Raw genomic sequence first — 18,150 nt, 5'->3', positions numbered from 1 at the left:
AAATAGTTATGGATGGACAATAATGGAACAGTTAATAAACATGACTATCCCAATAGTCTTATTGTTTCAACATGATTATCTCAAGTTTCTAAATTTCTGAAAATCTTTGACACTGAAAGCATAGAGAAGGAAATTTCAGGGGTATGAAATGCTAGCATATGGTCATATCTACAAATATACTGCCATGGTTAGCAGAAAAAAAAAAAATCTTACCTTTGCCTAAGGAGTAATTACACTCATTTAAACAGAAATGAGGTCAGGACAGAAGATTTCAACACAATGAAATTAAGTAGCAACAACAACAACAACAAAATCCAGTAGCATCAAGTGTATGCCATGTAACACTTTGTTAAACAGTAGTCCCCCAAACTAGAGCACCCAGAGGTTTAAATCAGGGAGTCTCTGAGGGTGGAGAGAGGAAGATTATGACTGAGAAATAGTTGAGTGGAAAGTGAACTTTTGTTTAAAGCAGCAAGGTCCCAATTTCTTGAGTCCTGCAGGCAGAGGACCACAAGTTATTCCATTTTCCTGGAGAAGAAACGAAGTCAAGAAATAACACTTCCGAGGGTAAGCAAAAGCTATCGGAAATGCCCCTTTCACTCCCTACACTGAGGGCTCGCTTTGATTTCAGCCGTGCTAACAGATCTTCCCATAAAACAAAGCCGAGACGTCAACTAAAAAGTGGCAGAGGTGTGGTGTCTTTCGGGCTGCGGCTCAAGTTCAAACTCCGCCCGTCTGAAGCAGCGATCCCCGGCGGGGAGCCCGGGAAGGATGGTCTAGGAGAGGCCACCAGTCAGATCCTCCCGCGGGAAGGTCAGGGCCGGGGTTGCAACCGGTTCCCCGAGCGCCCGAAATAGACGCGGGGGGGGGGGGGCGGGGGGTGAAGTCAGCCGGGCTCCCCCGCCCAGCGCAGACCCGGGGCGCCCCCGGCTCCGCCACTCTCGGGTTCGGCCGCGCACTCCAGGAAAGCCCGGAGGGGACTTGCTGGGGTTGGGCTCGCTGGAAGCTGTCAGCGCTCTTTAGGACCTCAGGGAAACCCGAGAGTTTCTGGCTTTAGGACCCAGGAACTCCGAGGCAGCCCGACTCAGATGCCTTGGACCACAGCACCACCTACTTATAGAAGCATCCCGAGCCTCCGCCGCGCTGCATCTCCGTCGGAAAGTGCGCTCGCCACATCCCTGCGGCTTCGCGGGACCGCTCCGTCTCGCACAGCTTGGACAGGGGGAGATCCTCGCTGCGGGTGGCTGCGGAGTGGGAGCCGGGAGGCCGCACAGTGGCATAGGGACCTCGAGAGTGAGTGCGGTCGCGCGGGTCGCCCGAGGACCGCACTCCCCGGCGGGGACGCAGCATCCCCGAGGCTGCCGACGCGCCCGCCCGCAGCTCCTGCTCGGGCCCCGCCGGCCCCGGGCGCCGGGGGCGCGCTGCCTACCCGCGGGGGCTGCGGGCGCTCCCGGGGCCGCTCGGCAAACTTTTCCCCGGCCCACGTGCTAGCGGGGCGACCTGCTGCCCCGGCCCGGGATGGAGCGCCGCGCCTAGGCACGCCGCACCGCCCGAGCCGTAAGTGCCACGGTAGGCGACCCGCGCCCGGCCACCGCGGCCGCGGCGCTCGGCTACCCGCCGTGGGACCTTGGACCTCGGGGGGCTCCTTGAACCCTGCGCCCTTGACGCCTTTGGAGCGCTTTCCTTTCCCTGGACCGGCCGCGCAACGCGCCTGCTTCCCCGGGTGGGAGCCGGTAGCTGCGCAGAGGTTGCCAATTCATTGATTGTAAAGCACCTTCCCCTCCTCGTCGCCGGCAGCTGTGCGCTCGGGTTAGACCGCCCCGCGGCTCGTGCCCGCCGGTGGGTTCGCGCCCCTCCCTCCCCTTCTTAAGTCGGGACGCGCGTAGAGGCAGCTGCCTCCCCGGGGCTCCCTCCACGCTGTTTCTCCTCCTCGTCTCCCAGGTTCACGGGGTGAGCGATGCTGACCGCGCCGAACTGACCACCGCGGCCCCCCGGGCTAGTGGCCCCTCGCCCTCTGCGTCGTCCCTGGCCGCGCGGTGGGCGCCGGCTCCTCGGATGAGCTCTCCAGTTCCCCGGCTTTGAGAGGCGCCTCTCCCCCGCCCGGCCGCCCAGATGCAGTTTCGCCTCTTCTCCTTTGCCCTCATCATCCTGAACTGTATGGATTACAGCCACTGCCAAGGCAACCGATGGAGACGCAGCAAGCGAGGTGAGTCCTCCTCCGCGCGAGGTGCGTGGGGCCGCGCCGGGGCTCCCGAGGCCCCGCAGGGCGCTCGGTGCCCTCCTGCCCGCTCCCGCGCGCCGCCGCTCTGCACCCCTGGGCCCTGAGCTCGGCAGAACACGGTCTTTTCTGGGCTCGGAAGGCGCTGCGAGCCGGCGCGAGACGTGCGGGGAGCCGGGGGAGCCCCGCGGGCGCTCCGGGCCGAGTGGTGCGGGCCGTACCCCCCCCCCCCCCCGTTCGCTGCCGCGCTTCTACTCCTGAACCCCTGTCTCTCGCTCCCATTTCTTATCCGGCATCCGTTTCTAGTTCTTCTAGTTCTTCTTTGTCTTTCCAGTCCTCTTAACCGTCTTCCCTGTAGCGCATCTCTACCTTTCCCACTCACGTGCGCCCCGGATCGCTTTGAACACGGCCTAGCACTGTGGGTGTGGGTGTGGGGGGGGGACTGGGGGAGAGCGAGTGAGAGCTGGGGAGGGGTACCAAGTCAAGGTGGAGGACCTGCATTTATAGGGAAGGGGCAAAAGTAATGTCTCTGGAACCTAAGACTGCGTGGGATGACTTATTGAACTTTTTTGCACTGATCAGCAACTTGTACGCAGGTTTTCTGGGGAGCGCTGGCGTGCAGAGTGATGTTTCGGGGACCGGCCTGACTTTGCTCTCTCCATACGCTTTCTGTTCCCAGTGAAGTTCACTTCTGGCTTTTTAACCGCTCCCTCAATCTCCATCACTTGTGTGCGCTGCGGGGAAGGCAAGTGGAAGCCTCCAGAAAGATTTCAGAGAAGGAGCTTTCAGGCAGATTTACTGTGCGCCTATTTCTGAGTCCTGCTGTGGCTGCAGCTAATCCAGCTGCATTTTAGGGGAAGGAAGGGTCTTCTGGGGAATTTAAACCCAGCTCCAACACACGCAGTCCGCGCATCGCCGCGCAGGGAAGGTGCCCAGCAGCCCCTGGGAACTGTCTTCCTCTAGCAATTTGGACTTGCGCACGGTTAGAATTTGTCTTGAAGTGAACAGATTCTGACTTTTTTTTCCTTTCTTTCCTCTGGGACATAAAAGTTTCACTCGACCTATGATATGTTTAGAACTCGTCTTACGGAATCCCGGCCCGGCACCCGGATTTCGGGGATCGCTCTTCTCTCCCTAACTTTTCATAGCTTTTTAGGACCTCGTTAAGCTGTTGTCACCTACCCGCGGGGCTGGCGATTGGCGGCGGAGCTCGGGGTACCCGGTGGTGTGCGACTTCAGTAACCTCTGCTCTCCCATCGACGCTACAGAGGTTTAAAAAGTCTACCCCCTTTCTCTTTTTTTCTCATGTCTGACATTTGGGAAGTGCGTATTTTCAGAAATCGTTTCGCATAAAAATGCTAGGGAGGAATTTCTTCCCAGAGGCCGTGAAAGTTAAATATCGATCGGAGTCTTGAAAACGTCCTTCTCCATCTCCTCCTCCAGGCCTCCTCCCCACCTGCTCCTTTCTCCACTTGGTAATTTCTTTTGAGGTATTACACTCAGATCTGGCAATTTTTGGTTACACAGTGGTCAAAAGTGTTTGGAGAAGATTTATCTCCTCTTGACAGCACAAGGTGCTTCTTGGTTGGGGGAAAAAAAAAACGGAGATGCTTAGAGTTTGTGCAAAGATAGAAATTCCTACGACGCTTTGCCAGGTGGTTGTTTATGAGAGGACCGAGCCATTTCGTGAGGTCTTCCTGCTCCCCGCTGCCGGTCCCCTCGTGGCCGGGCGTGGCGGAATCTAACCTAAGCGTTTGGGTAGAACTTGACCCCGCGGTGCCGCTTGATGGGGGGCGCTGCAGCACTCCTGCGGCCAGAAGCGGTACTGCACGCTCTTCCCGGCAGGGCCATCTCTCAGGTTGGCCCTGGGCCGCCTTAGGTATCGGACACAAAACCTATTCATTTCAAAGCTGCTTTGGCAAAATCTCCTAGCAATTACCCTCCATATCCTCAAGTGCTGACACTGAGAAACCCAATTCTAAAGTGTGCAATAGTCCCTTTTGCCAAACCAACCTTTCGGATTTCGATTTAATAGAATTCCACCACTTTCAACTATGTGTAAATTGGTAAGGTTGTGTTTGAAAACAACCACCACCAAATTCTAATCAAAGTTTGCATTTTCCCCCTTTTCTTAACAGACGTCCCTTCCCAAGTTCCAAGTTTCTGGCTAAAATAACTACGGTTTTTAAAAGTGACCACACTATCTGTGCCAACAAAGGATATACTGTGTTTTTAATTAAAAGTGGAACTACTTGAAGGCCTGGCTAGACAGCGTAGGGTGATAGTAGCTTTTCTGCTTTGCAAGGAAGCTTAAGGATTGCATTGTGCTAGTATTGAAATGAATAGAGATCTAACTCAGGTTGTGTGAATTGTCCCTCTTCACAAACTTAAGCTGGTTTTAATTGATCTCATGTCCACTGATTGATTCTACACCAATTGTTGCGCATACCAAACAATTGCCTTTCCCAAAGGAGATTGATTTAAATTAGTTCCTTGGTGAATGCTTGACCACTAGCCAAATCATGTCAGCAGTGACAGTTGACATGCTAGAGCCTATTGTGGTACCAACATTTCCCCTTTTCCTTTTGTTTTGGATAGTGGCAGTTAAATATTACTTTCTAGGGAGAAAAGTGATTAGTACCTTAAAAAAAAAAAAAAGTGTTGTGGCTTAGAAGATCAGTTATTTTCTTGGCTTTGTGCTACTGTGGAGGCAGCAGTGATACCCGGATTGGTTAGGCTGATGCCTGCAAGCTGATTTTTTTTTTTCCCTTCTATATTCCATCTGCAAATAATCAAACCTTCACTGTGGAGCATTCTCAGAACTCCTTTGGCTTTATGTTTAGTCTGCTCTATGATCTCAGATGCTCTATAATATCATTTTCTTAATGAAATAAAATTCTTGGCAGAGATTAGATAATTTAGTCAGTTAAAATCAATTGCATCCAGTTTGGAATAGAGAGCAAATGTATCCTTTAACTGTATGTTGTATTTCAAAATATAACCAGAAGGTTGAGAGAACATCAGCCTTCCCTACTTTTGGCCACACCTAGTATTGGGGAGATCATCATAAACAACTCTGTCTACACTCTTTCTTCCCCTTTATTAGAAAACAAAATCCTAAAATAAAAATATATTTGATAACCATTAATAGGGCCTATGCCTCATTAATTTTTCTTAGGCACAAACACTAAGGAAAATCCTGTAGAGAAAAGGCACATGCCAACTTTTTGAAAAACTGTTTGACAACTCACATTTTGTCTAAACAGTGACAGTTGGAACTCGGTGGCCCTCTCATCCACCCTCTCATTCAAAAGCATGGTCATTATTAGCTACTGTTAACCCTGGCTGCCTGTACCTGTCTTGGAACCACTTAGGATTTATTTGTATGGTAAACTAGGTAGACTTGTTTCATTTTTTTGGAATGGTTGTAAGACACATTTCAGGCTGAAGGACTGAGAGGGGGAGACCAATCCTAACTTTATCATGTTTTGTGGGATTTCTTGAGTTTAGTATGAAGGGACTAACTTTTCTATCTCCTTCATTCTGTTTATATGCCCAATTACATTTTAACTGTGATCTATGAAAACATCTATGATAACACTGCTTAAAAAAATAGTAAGGCCCAGATATGTAATTGGTGTTTCTAGTGGTTGGATGGGAGGGGGCATAATATGACAAATGTTTCCTGCCTTGTCTTTTCCATAGCAAAGCCTCAGCTTCTCCTTCCATAACCTCTCATTTTCCCTAAGATTAGATTTGGCTTCTTCTGTGAAACTGAAGTGTTGATCACAAACAGTGTGGTATGTTTCTGGTAACTGAGGTTGGTGAAAAACCTAAATATTTTCTCTTTAATGCTATAGGGCTAAATAAAAATTTAATGGAGAGATTTGGAGATATGTGCCTTTACAAGTACTGTTAATGATCGCTTATTTCTCATTGGTCTTCTTTCGGAAATACAGATGACACATGGAATATATTTACCTACACTTACGTGAGAAAGCTTTAAAATACATCTTGTGTGTTACCTTTTTTTTAAAGTTCGAGTATTTCAGAAAATCTCCTGTGATGTTTAACTTTGCATATAAATATTCTCTTCCGTTAATGGGCTGTTTTGTTCTTCTAGTAGAACTCTGAGTTTTTCTGTCTAGTATTTTACCAGTGCACAGAGGTTGAAAAACTGCTGCGTCTCAACCAACCTTTTATTCTACTGAAATTTGGAAGTGATTCAGAATAGGTGATGTTCCCCCAGGCCTCCATTTAATTCTGGCTTTATCTGCTTATAAATCCAGCTTGGGTAGCATCCAATTTTGCAGAAATCACAAGTTGGAAATGACATTTCTAATTCCCTAATGCAAAACCACCTCTTGATTTATTAAGACTAACTGGCCAGTTTATGGATTACCCAGGATACTTTTTACTTCATTCCTTCCAACTGACTGTCTTTTAAGCTCCCCCCCCCCCCTTTCGCCCCCGAGGAATAAGCAGTCTTACCCCTCCTAAGTGCAGGAAATAAATGACCGACAATCATTTGATATAACGCCTGATAACTACTTTGCTAAAAGGGGGTGATAAACCCTGGGATGAAAATAGTTTTGAATTTCCTTTTTTCTCCCCCAATTTTCCCCCATTTTTCTCATCTGCAGCAATCAAGGATTGGTTGTAGGTATAGTGTTGCATGTCCATATTCCTACACTTTCATAATTTAAAATATGGAATTATATTTAATTCCATAAATATGGAATCTTATTTGGAATATGGAATTTATATGGAATAAATATGGAAGGTTCTAGTTAATGCTGAAGAGCACACATAATGCATATAATTCGGCATACCTTCAGGAAGGGATATATACGTGTACAGGTGTATGTGTATTCGTGCGTTTGGGGAGAAAGGGGTTGGAGATAGTAGGACTATGGGGATTAGATCCTTGGAACTAAAAAGGATTTTCAGTCCTCTTTCCTATTCTCTTGTCTTAGCTTAGATGACAGGACCAGGAACGGATGGGAGAGGGAGAATAATTAAGGAGAGTATGCTTTTATTCCTCCCAAGGGCTGCCCCCACCTGTTCTTCTCTTCTCTAGGACCTTTCCATGCCAGTCACCTTTTTTTTTTTTTTTTTAAAGATTTTATTTGTTTGTGAGAGAGACAGAGAGGCAGAGACACAGGCAGAGGGAGAAGCAGGCTCTGTGCAGGGAGCCCGATGTGGGACTCGATCCCAGGTCTCCAGGATCACGCCCTGGGCTGAAGGCAGCACTAAACCGCTGAGCCACCCGGGCTGCCCCAGTCACCCTCTTTTAAAGGATGCTGCTCCCCGTGAATCCTAAAATTCTTAATTTTCTTCTTCCTCCCATTGCTTTCCAATCTCTTCCCTTTTCCTTCACTTGTACCTTTACCTTCTATTGATAGATAATCCTGTTCCATTCACCCTTTAATCAGTTACAACTGGGCTTTTGCATCTGCCACTTTATTGAAAAGATTTTCCTAAGTGTTCTCCTTCTATTCACCTCATTGCGAGGCTACCAACCTCGCTGCAGTCCTCCCTGACTCCTTCCTCTGGAGATCTCCCTCCTTTGCAAAGAAAAATCTCTTCCTTTGACTAGTGACCTCATACTTTTTCTGCCTCCCCTATTCTGCTCATTTCTCTTATTTGGTCCTCTCATTCAGAGTAGGTATAGACCAGTGTTTCTTTTCCTCTGTTCTTTCCTTTGGGGGCTTCTTCCTTGTATCTTCAACTGTTACTTCCATGTAGAGTCCCTCAACACCAGCTCCAACTTAAAAGCTTTTTTTTTTTTTTTTTTCTTTTCAGCTTAAGGTTCTATTACCTTCTGACTTCCCAGCTACTGCCCTATGGAGAGATAGGCCAAGCACCCTCATATACCGATACTCCGTTCCATGCATGTGTGAACTTGAAACTGCTATTGTCTTCTCTGCTGTTTTTCTGTTTATGAGGTTTGTAGGAGTCCAGCTGGGAAGCTTCCCTGTCGTCTTTGTCCTCCTTATTGCCTCTTTCATTGGCTCGATATGTCTTGGCACATCTACCTTGGAAATGTTTATCTCCCCCTCATTCTTTCCATCCCAGAAGGTACTTCCTAGCTCAGACCCTCACGGACTCCTCCTCTCCCAGCATCTATTTCTTCTTCACTCCATCCCTTGAGGCTGCCCTGTTGAATGCTTTTCTACCACGGATCTGATCATAGGACTTCTGTTCATAAATCCCAACTCCCCCGGGGTCTCCATACTGACTGCAGACTAAGTGCCAGCCTCTTTGGCGCTGCATTCAATGCTTTCCCCACCACCTAGTGGCAGCTCATTTCCAATTTTCCACCACCCTGGAAGGGCTACGCGCGTAAGCTTTACAGGATTACTTCACTTCCAGGCACACCATGTGTTTTGAGTCTTTCAAGTTGTTGAGCCATCTGATGGTGTTCAGCTGAAGTCACCCCCTCTAGGAAGCCACCCCCACTCCCTGGAATTTTCTGCCTTTTTTTTTTTTTTTTCCTGAAGCCAGAATCAATTATTCCCTCATAACTTTCTCAGCCTTCTGTGCAACTCTTAAAGCATGCTCTCATTTTCCCTTTTATTCTGGTTATTTTGCCAAATGCCCTATCCTTATCATATTTCAAACTCTGAGGCAGAGCTTCGGCAGTTCATCTTTATATCCCCAAAGCAGGCCTAACAGAGTGCTTCTCTACAAGTTGTGGCTAAACAAAAAGGCCTTGATGATGAGATTTTGTTTGCCCTTAAAATAATTTTGGTGATTTAAGTTTCAAAAAACAAAAGTTCTAAGTTCTTTATGCATAGTCGACATTTGTATGGATTATTAGATAGTAGGTATAATTTCATTATTTGCTATTCTTTAAAGTTTAAAGACCAAAAACATTGAGCTATAAATCCTCCCCCAGTCTAGCCTTCATTCTGAAGTCTTTTCTGATAATCTTCAGAATTTCGTAGAGCACACTAGTGTTTGTTGGTGTATCTGTATACTAGTTTATTTGAATGATAGAGCACCCCACCTGGCAGAGAGAGCTTGGGGCAGGGAAGGGGAAATTCTGGGGTGGGGTTAATCTATATCTTAAAAGCACTTCTAGAGAAAGGGTCAACCAGGGATTTTTTCATCCCCAAACACTTGGCCCATGTGAATAATCATTTAGGGGGAATAAAAGTTGTATTTCTCTTCCTAAAAGGCAATTATATTAATAACCCATATTGTGCAGGAAAAGCCTTCAATCTGCATTCTTGTGTTCGTGATGTTAGTGTCCCATAACTGTGCAGACATATTTGTGAGAAATGTGGGTGTGTGTGAGAGGAACAAGTCTGTAGGTATCAATAGATGACCTAGTTTTTTCCCTTTTTTTTGTATAGTGCCTTTTGGGAGGGCATTGACCTTTCATTATTTGGAGAAGGTGCAACCAGTTTGTAGGCATTGGAAGGTGAAATGTTATATTAAGAACAAATGGTTAGGGGCGCCTAGGTAGCTCAGTCAGTTAAGTGTCTGCCTTTGGCTTGGGTCTTGATCCCAGGGGCCTGGGATAGAAGCCTATGTCAGACTCCCTGCTCAGTGAGGAGTCTGCTTCTCCTTCCCCCTCTGTTGCTTCCGCACTTATGCTCCCCTCACCATTGAATAGATAAAAATCTTAAGCACGAAAAACAAAAAAACAATAACTAAGTTAAATGAAAAATAGCTAGAACCAGTAGAATGCAATCCTCCTGAACTCCCTGCCTCTCCTGCATGCATTATGTGTCCAACATAACTGTTCATTCAAAAAAATCCCCTTTTGAAACCATTCCAAAGTTCTTTGAACCACGGACTTCTACTGAGCCTCAGAACTTCAACTCCTAATTGTGCTAATAAATTAACTGATAACTGAAGGCTGAATAGGTGGGGGTACCTGAAGTGTAGGACTGAAAGTGTGATCTGGTTATGAAAATTTTTTTGCATACTTGTATTGCTAAATTTTTTGACCATTGTTTTAAGATGATTTTTGTATATGAATTTTAGGAATACCAGTAGCCAAAACAAATGTGTGTCTGTAGGTGTGTGGTTATGCAGATGTGTGTGTCACCCTGTGTGTAGAGGGGTGTGTGTGTGTAATTTTATGTATACTCCTGTAGATGTTATACCATCATAACTAGAATAACCAAGATTAGAGAAAAGCTATTAAATATTCTTTTTCTGTTAAAATGTAGAGAAACTAATTATAAGTAGTTTGCTTTCTTACCTAGTTGCTTGGGGAAAACCCTTAAAATTCATTTAAGATCTTTGAGTTCTCATCACTTGAAGGCTATCAAGGGCACTTAGAGTTTAGTTAGCACATTTCTTTTGAGCAGGGTTTCTTAATTTGGGGTCCAGAGAGGGAACCAAGGTTTTTGTGAGCCCCCCTGAAACTAAAGCAAAACCTTTTTTTTTTTTTTTTTTTTTTTTTTAGGGTATAGAGAGAGGATCTAAAGCTCTCACTGAAGTCTCAAAATGGCCATAGTTCATCTGTTTCCTTCAATAGGTTAAGGAGCATTGGTTAAAGTAATAAGAGGTAGACCTTCTTAACTAGCCTGATGCCAAATGGCTGCTCCAAATTGATAAACACATTTGTTTTTTAAAATCTTATTTTCCAGGTAGTAGGTTTCCAGCTATTTGCCATGTACATATTACACAGTATGAGGGAACATCAGAAGCACTATCTCAAGATTTATCTCTGTAAATAATTACTTGGCTAATGATCCATTACTCAAAGACAATGGATGTTTAATTCTCTCCGCTCCTCTAAAAAGTTTGTAGAAGCACCAAATATACAGAATAAGGGGGTTTTGTTAAAACCCTCTTCTCATATGGTCTAATTTTACCTCATTAATAAAACAGAATATAGGGTTTTTAGAAATTGCTGTTGTGATTTCTCAGCTGATGACATATGCTAGCATTGACAGGACTCCTATATATTGCTCAACAGGCTCACAGATTGGTCAGAACCAGCCTGAACACTCTTCAGGTCAAGGGGGCTTCTGCTAGGTGTTTGCTGCTGGGTCAGCGTATCTTATAATTTTTCTACTAGGATGGCCTTCATGTCTCCCCTATCGCTGGATACAACTTGCCAATTTGGCAATTAGAACTCACAGACCGATAGAGGGCACACTTTACATTCTTTTCCTGCTGCTTTGTTCTCTGATGTTCTGTTGGATGTGTGCTTACTTTGCTTTGTCCCGTTGGTTCAGGTGAGAAAACGCCTGTGCTTTCTCTAGTAAGATTAATGTTGTGATCATCTTGATATCCACACAGAAAGGGAGAAAAAAGGAACAAATAAAGAGCTTTCGGCCTTACTGGGGGCATTTCTGATTTGGGTCCCTAATCCTTTTGACAAAGCCTCACCAAAAGGCAAACTTAACCAACCTCGAAGTTTTAAGATCTGTGAGATAAAGATCCTGTCAACTTAGAGGTGGATTCCAGCTTCTAAGTCACTTTGGAAAACATTAGCTTTATAAAGAAGGTTTTCCATAAAGTGCATACCTGAACCAGCTGGTAAAATTTGGAGTTGGCCAAAACAACTGCAAATTAATACTTGCCAATTAATTGTTTGCCACATTCTTTAATCTTTACGGAGAATGTCCATTTCTTTTAATCTCTCACATTTTTACCTGTTGAGAATAATGAAAGTGTCCTATATTTTGAAAATTCAAAAAAATTTTTTAAGGTTCTTTCCTCCTCATGTAATGAAGTCTGATGGAGGATTTAAAAAGTCTCTGGCTCCTTATTGTTCACCTTACCTGCTGTGTTTTAATGCCGCTGCCTTATAGATAAAAGCTGGCTTTTAATGGTGAGGGATTTGCATAATTAGGACCTTGCATATTTAACACCCCCCCCCCCCCCCACTAATTTTCAGTTGAGTTGAATCATGGTGGAATTAATATCCCTATGACCAGGTGTGAATCCTCTACCCATCCCGCCTCCCCCACCATAGTCTTTTGGGGTAACTATGACCCTACCATAGTCTTTTGGGGTAACTATGGTATTTTGTTTTTCACTACCATCATTGATGCTTGAAGACTGCACTGAATGGAAAACCTCTTGGCAGCCAGTGGATTGAGAAGAATTGCCCTTGGGGCTCCAAGTTTACCATCACTAGTTAAAAATTAAGATAATCCTGGTCTTTGACTTGTCATGCTCTCTGGGTTGTTCTTAGAGGTAGAAGAATACTTTGTTAAAATTAATTCTAATTTTTGATGCTTGAGTCTTGATGTTTTAGAGGTTTTTTGTTTTTGGAAGTGTTCTGTGTGCTTAAGGATCAGGTTTAAAGGGGAATTTTGGGGAACTCTTGAGTGTTCTCTGCAAATCGAAGATAAAAGGAAGTGGCAGAGAGCAGCTGTAGATTGGGTGAACAGAATGAGCAAACAAGCTTAAAATTTTTTTAAGGATCTAGAATATGTTTATGTTTTGCAAGAAGTTAAGGCCGTTCTATCCATAGTGTTCCTTCTACCAGTGAAAGATCGGTTGTGTCACTGTCCTTCCATCAGGTTTGTATAATAGAGGAACTTGGTTGAAGTTAGGAAACTAAGTAATTTAAAAACCTAAATGTTGTTTGATAATGGACAGCTGTGGTTCCCAGGAGCATGATTAGTGGGTTGAGGTTGGTTTGTTGTGGAGTTAGGGAAGCCATTGACCACAACTTATGCTGGTCCATAAATCCTGCAGTGGCTAATGTGATTCTTGACTGAATGATTTTTTTTTTTTGTCCTGCCTTTAAATAATACTATTCTGTAAAGTGACCTAGGGCTTGGAAATTGTCCCTTGAAAACTGTCCAAAATTATGAATTTGGTGCAATGTAACTGTTCCCTTGAGCAGAAATAAAGTAGTCCTTTGCAACTGCTATTTGAAAGTGATTTTTGATTTGAAAGTGACTCAATACTAACTGTTGTAAAGGCTTTAGAAAGCTTCAAGTAGTCCTCTTTTTGTTGAGTTTTGAGAGTTTTTTAAGGAGATGGGAGAGCCCTAGAGAGGGGAAGATAGAGCAGGGACAAGATCACTCCCTTCTCAAGACTTGTGGCCTGTCATGTGGAAAAAAGGATGTGATTTATCCTAACTTTTGGAATTAGGGACAAAATGGAGGCTCCTAGGAAGTTACCAGCTGTATTTAGGACACTATCCATTAATGGAGGAGACCCTTTTTGGGTATTCAACCTCTGGAAATTGCCTTTTTCCCACAACAGGGTGTTTTAAAATTTTTATAACCAAGGGTATTAAAAGTGTTATAAAGCCAGTGACTATACTGAGTGTAGAGGGACCTCTAAAGACCAAACTGTAAGAGCCACGATGAGCACATCTGTAATGCATCTGGCTTCTACTAGGTACTTAAATAGAAATTCTTGTTGACAACTATTGACTCAAGTTATAAGACTTTTATCTTTCTAAGAAGAATACTAAAAATTACTTAATTAGATTCTGTATCTCATGCCTCTGAGTCATAATTTTAAATGTTTGTAATAAACATTATAGATACTGAAGTTTAATCTGAATTCCTAAAAAAGGAAAGAAGACCTATTTCTCAATTTTTACGTGACCATGATGTCAATTTCTAGAATGCTTAATTAGAATAGAGCCAGATTTCAATGCAACTGTAGCCAGGTTGGGTTATGCCATACAAATATTTTGCTTTCTTGAATAGGTTTACTAGAAGATACGTGTTTGACAAAAACTTGTTAATAATAGGTTGTACTTAGGAAAGCAAAATAGGCTTTAAATCCTTTTGGGAAAGATAGGGAAATGCAGGTATATGATCAAATGTTACTGAATTATATTTGAAAGAGTGGTAAGTAATGGATTGTCTACTTTGAGGGACACCTGGTAAAGGATTCTTTCCTTGTTTGGAACAATATATTCTTCCCCTTCCCTCCCTTGCCTCCCCACCCCTCCTCTTCTTCAGATTTTGAGAGTGGGAGAGACAGATAGTGATAGAGCATGAGCAGGGAGCCTGCGGTAGGGCTTGATCCTAGGACCATGGGATCATGACCTGAGCCAAAGGCAGCCACTTAATTGACTGAGCCACCCAGGCATTTGGAACAGTATTTTCCTAATGATTAAGTTGAAGACAGCTGGTATTGCCAACCATACTTTTGCATGACATGAAGTTGGACAGGACATTTAAATGTTAGTTGATGGGTTAAAGAATGCTGATGGCTGGGCATGACACAGTGAATTTATGAATGAAATTTTAACAGAAAACAAATGTAGAGTTTTTCTCTTAAGATCAAAGAAGCAACTATGGAGGACTAGGATATTGGAGACAAGGGGTTATCATTGATTTTTGACTTATCCTCAGGTTTTGATGTGATACGGTTGCAAAAAATAATTGGCTACATTAAGAGGAATATTTACCTAGATTGAAGAATGAGGCAGAGGAGGGTCTCCAGTCCACACCAGTGTTCTGTCCTAGAGGTCCTTTTTAATTTTTTTTTAAATTTTTATTTATTTATGATAGTCACAGAGAGAGAGAGAGAGGCAGAGACACAGGCAGAGGGAGAAGCAGGCTCCATGCACCGGGAGCCCGATGTGGGATTCGATCCCGGGTCTCCAGGATCGCGCCCTGGGCCAAAGGCAGGCGCCAAACCGCTGCGCCACCCAGGGATCCCCTAGATGTCCTTTTTAGAAGTGCATCAGCAGCACATAGTATAATACTGTATTGATTTCCTAGGGCTGCTGTAACTAAAAGAGTACCACAAACTAGGTGGCTTGAAAGACCAAAAATTAACTTCCTCACATTTCTGTGAGAAGCTAGGAGCCCAACATTAAGGGGTCAGCAGGTCCATGCACCATCTGAGACTGCAGAGGGGGGGCCCTTGAGACTTCTGGAAGCCCCAGATGTTTTTTAGCTGGTGGCTGCATAACTCCAATCTCTGCTTCATTTTTGCATGGCTGTCTCACTTCTGTGTTGGTCTCTGTTCCTTCTTACAAAAATGCCAGTTATATTGGATTGAGCCCACTCTAAAGACCTCATGTTAATTTGATTACGGTTGCAAAGGCACTATTTCTAAATAATTCTACATTCTTAGGTATTGGCGATTAGGACTTCATCTCTTTTGGGGGAACACATTTAATCCATAAACCTGTGCCAGGCCTTTAGGTTCTTTATGTCCTGATTTTCACAACACCCTGTGGAATAAGTATTAATTATACCTTAATTAGTATTAATGGCAATAGAAGTAGAATGATTGTGTGCGGCTGTCCCGCCTCTAATAGACTATGTACTGCATGTGCAGGATGATGTTAGCAGTATCCCTGGACTTGTGGACTTCTCCTTCCCTGGGGGAGAAGATGCTTTAGACATGGTTTATAGGGTTTGGACTAGGAAACCTCAAATTCTTTCTCACTTCTGGAGTTCTATGAAACTTCATGAATCCAAAGAATCACCTGAGTGGCGTTTATTTCTTTTTCAAATAACTATGAATCAAAGTGGCTTATTGTTCAGCTGAAGTTGAAAAATCCGTTTTACTGATTTCCTAGTGAAGTTGACTGAACTCCAAGGGCTGTAAGCACCCGTCATAGAACATTACTACAATCTTCATATTGTCCTACAGTACATTGCATTTGCTGTCAGAGGTGTTTTAAATTAGTTCCCTTTCACTTTTTGAGTGGCATCTAATATTGTTGTATTCATAGTCCTTTGCTATATATAAAGGGCTAGTAGCACATTATTTTAAATGTTCTCACATTTTACTTTTTTTTAAATTTATTTATTTGGGGGAGGGGTGGGTAAGAGAGAGACAGACAGACAGACTTGATCCTAGAGCCGGGGGATCATGACCTGAGCCAAAGGCAAACACTTAACCAACTGAGCCACTCAGTTGCCCTGTTCTCCTATTTTAAATGTGAAAATTTTCAAACATACACAAAGGCAGAGAGGGTACATAAAACCTGTCCATACACCTGTCATTCAAACACTGAGATTTTGCCACACTTCATTTATTCTTTAGGGGTTTTTTAAACTTGTTTATAAAGCAAATCTCTATTATTATTTTTACCTTAAATATTTCTGAATGCATGTCTTACAAATATGGATATTTTCTTACTGAACCACAATGTCGTTAACATTGGTTAATTGGCTATTCCTTGGTAACCTCTCTTAATCAGTATGCAGTGAAACTTCAGCTGCCTCAGATGTCTTTGTATAGCTGGTATGTATGGATCAGCATTCGCATAAAACCCACTCATTGTACTTGGTTGGTAGGTTCCTTGAGTTCCTTTGATTCTAGAGCTTCCTTCCCATGCCATTGACTTAATGGAGTTGGGGTGGGGGGAATCAGATCTATTTTCTGCAGAATAACCTAACATTCTGGATTTTTCTACTTGCTCTCTTATGTGGGGTTGGGGGGGTGTCCTTTGACTTATTCCTTTATCTTTCACATTTTTGTAAACTAGAAGCTCACCTTGATTTAATTAGATTCAGATTCCACTCTTTCGGCTAGAACACTTCACAGGTGGTGCATGTGAATCCTACTACACCCCATCGGGAAGCTCTTGACATCCGTTGTGCCATTCTTGGTGATGCTAAGATGAATCCCTGGGTTCATGTGGTAACAGCCTGATCCCTCCACTTAAAGGTTCCCATTAACCTTTCACCTAATGGTTCCTTCCATTGTTTTTTTTAATCATCACTTTTATTAGGTGTTACAAATTAGTTTTTTCCCCTAATTTTATCATTCCTTTGACATCTATTAGCTAAATTTCTATTAAAAGAACTGTTCTTTTTCAACCATAGATACTTTGTTACTATGAAACACAGTTCTTACAGGAAAAGCAGGCAATAGGTCTAATTCTTCCCCTTTAATTGCAAATGTTCAGAGGAAGGAGTTGGTGCATGTTTGGCTCACCCCGGGGTTAACTTCACTATGAACAAGTAAAATGTCTTGTGTCAGGCCATTGCCTGCTGTCAGATGGAGGAGGAGAAATCTTCCAGTAGTGTCTGCCTACTGAAACATGAGTGGTCAAATGACCTCAAAACAATCCTCTTGGCTACTGCTAACAGGAATGAAATGCAAACCTTCTGAAAAGCTGAACTCTATTAGACATCTTCTGATAATGTTTTCTGTTAACAGCTTTCAGAGAAGCTCCTGAATGAACATACGGTAGCTTCAGCCTCGTGTAATCTGAGGCTCATTGGGTAGAAAAACAGTACTTTGTGCTACTTAAACACTCTAAAGGCTTAGAAAGGGAGGAAGGAAAATATTTGAGGAGATCAACTGGATGTTGTAGGATACTAGGACGTCACATGAGAAGGCTAAAAGTTGCCCCAAAGCTTGACCTGAATGGCAGCTAGCTACTTAGAACATGTGCTCCAAAGCCATCGGTGGTAGCCTGTTGGCAGTTGTGCAGTCCTGACTTTGCAGGTGTATCGAGAATGGGTCTAGAGCTTCTGTCTTCTGTGGGTTAAGTTGTTAAAAAAAAAAAAAAATTACTTCCTACTTAGGAGTTGCAGCTGGCTCTAATTACGGACTCTTTCCTATAGCCATTTAAACTTTGCTTCATTATGCTTCGTTTCAGTTACGTATTGCTCTTCTCTCTCTCTCTCTCTCTCTCTCTCTCTCTCTCTCTCGGTCCTTCTCTCTCTCTCTCTCTCTCTCTCTCTCTCTCTCTCTCTCTCTCTCTCTCTCTCTCTCTCTCTCTCTCTCTCTCTCTCTCTCTCTCTCTCTCTCTCTCTCTCTCTCTCTCTCTCTCTCTCGGTCCTTCTCTCTCTCTCTCTCTCTCTCTCTCTGGTCCTTCTCTCTCTCTCTCTCTTCCTTCTCTCTCTCTCTCTCTCTCGGTCCTTCTCTCTCTCTCTCTCTCTCTCTCTCTCTCTCTCTCTCTCGGTCCTTCTCTCTCTCTCTGCCTCTCTCTCTCTCTCGGTCCTTCTCTCTCTCTCTCGGTCCTTCTCTCTCTCTCTCTCTCGTCCTTCTCTCTCTCTCTCTCTCTCTCT

The 18,150-nt window shown here is 44.0% G+C and overlaps 1 protein-coding gene across 3 annotated transcripts in view; it reads left to right on the top strand.

Moving 5' to 3' along the window:
* Positions 1–956: 956 nt before the first annotated feature.
* Positions 957–18,150, top strand: part of RSPO2 (R-spondin 2) — a 154,283-nt gene continuing 137,089 nt past the window's right edge. The window contains exons 1-2 of one of the 3 annotated variants that reach the window (XM_035714346.2): positions 957–1,293; positions 1,942–2,206. In XM_035714346.2, the coding sequence (XP_035570239.1) occupies positions 2,113–2,206 (94 nt within the window). In that variant the 5' untranslated portion in view covers positions 957–1,293; positions 1,942–2,112. Of the gene's footprint in view, positions 1,294–1,430; positions 1,558–1,607; positions 2,207–18,150 lie in introns of those variants that run through there. The other 2 variants (XM_049093348.1, XM_035714348.2) reach the window with 2 other exon arrangements.

Source organism: Canis lupus, chromosome 13 (genome assembly GCF_003254725.2).
Source record: "Canis lupus dingo isolate Sandy chromosome 13, ASM325472v2, whole genome shotgun sequence".
Lineage (NCBI taxonomy): Eukaryota > Metazoa > Chordata > Mammalia > Carnivora > Canidae > Canis > Canis lupus.
Note: the sequence above shows the minus strand (reverse complement) of the source record. Positions and strands in the feature narration are given on the sequence as shown.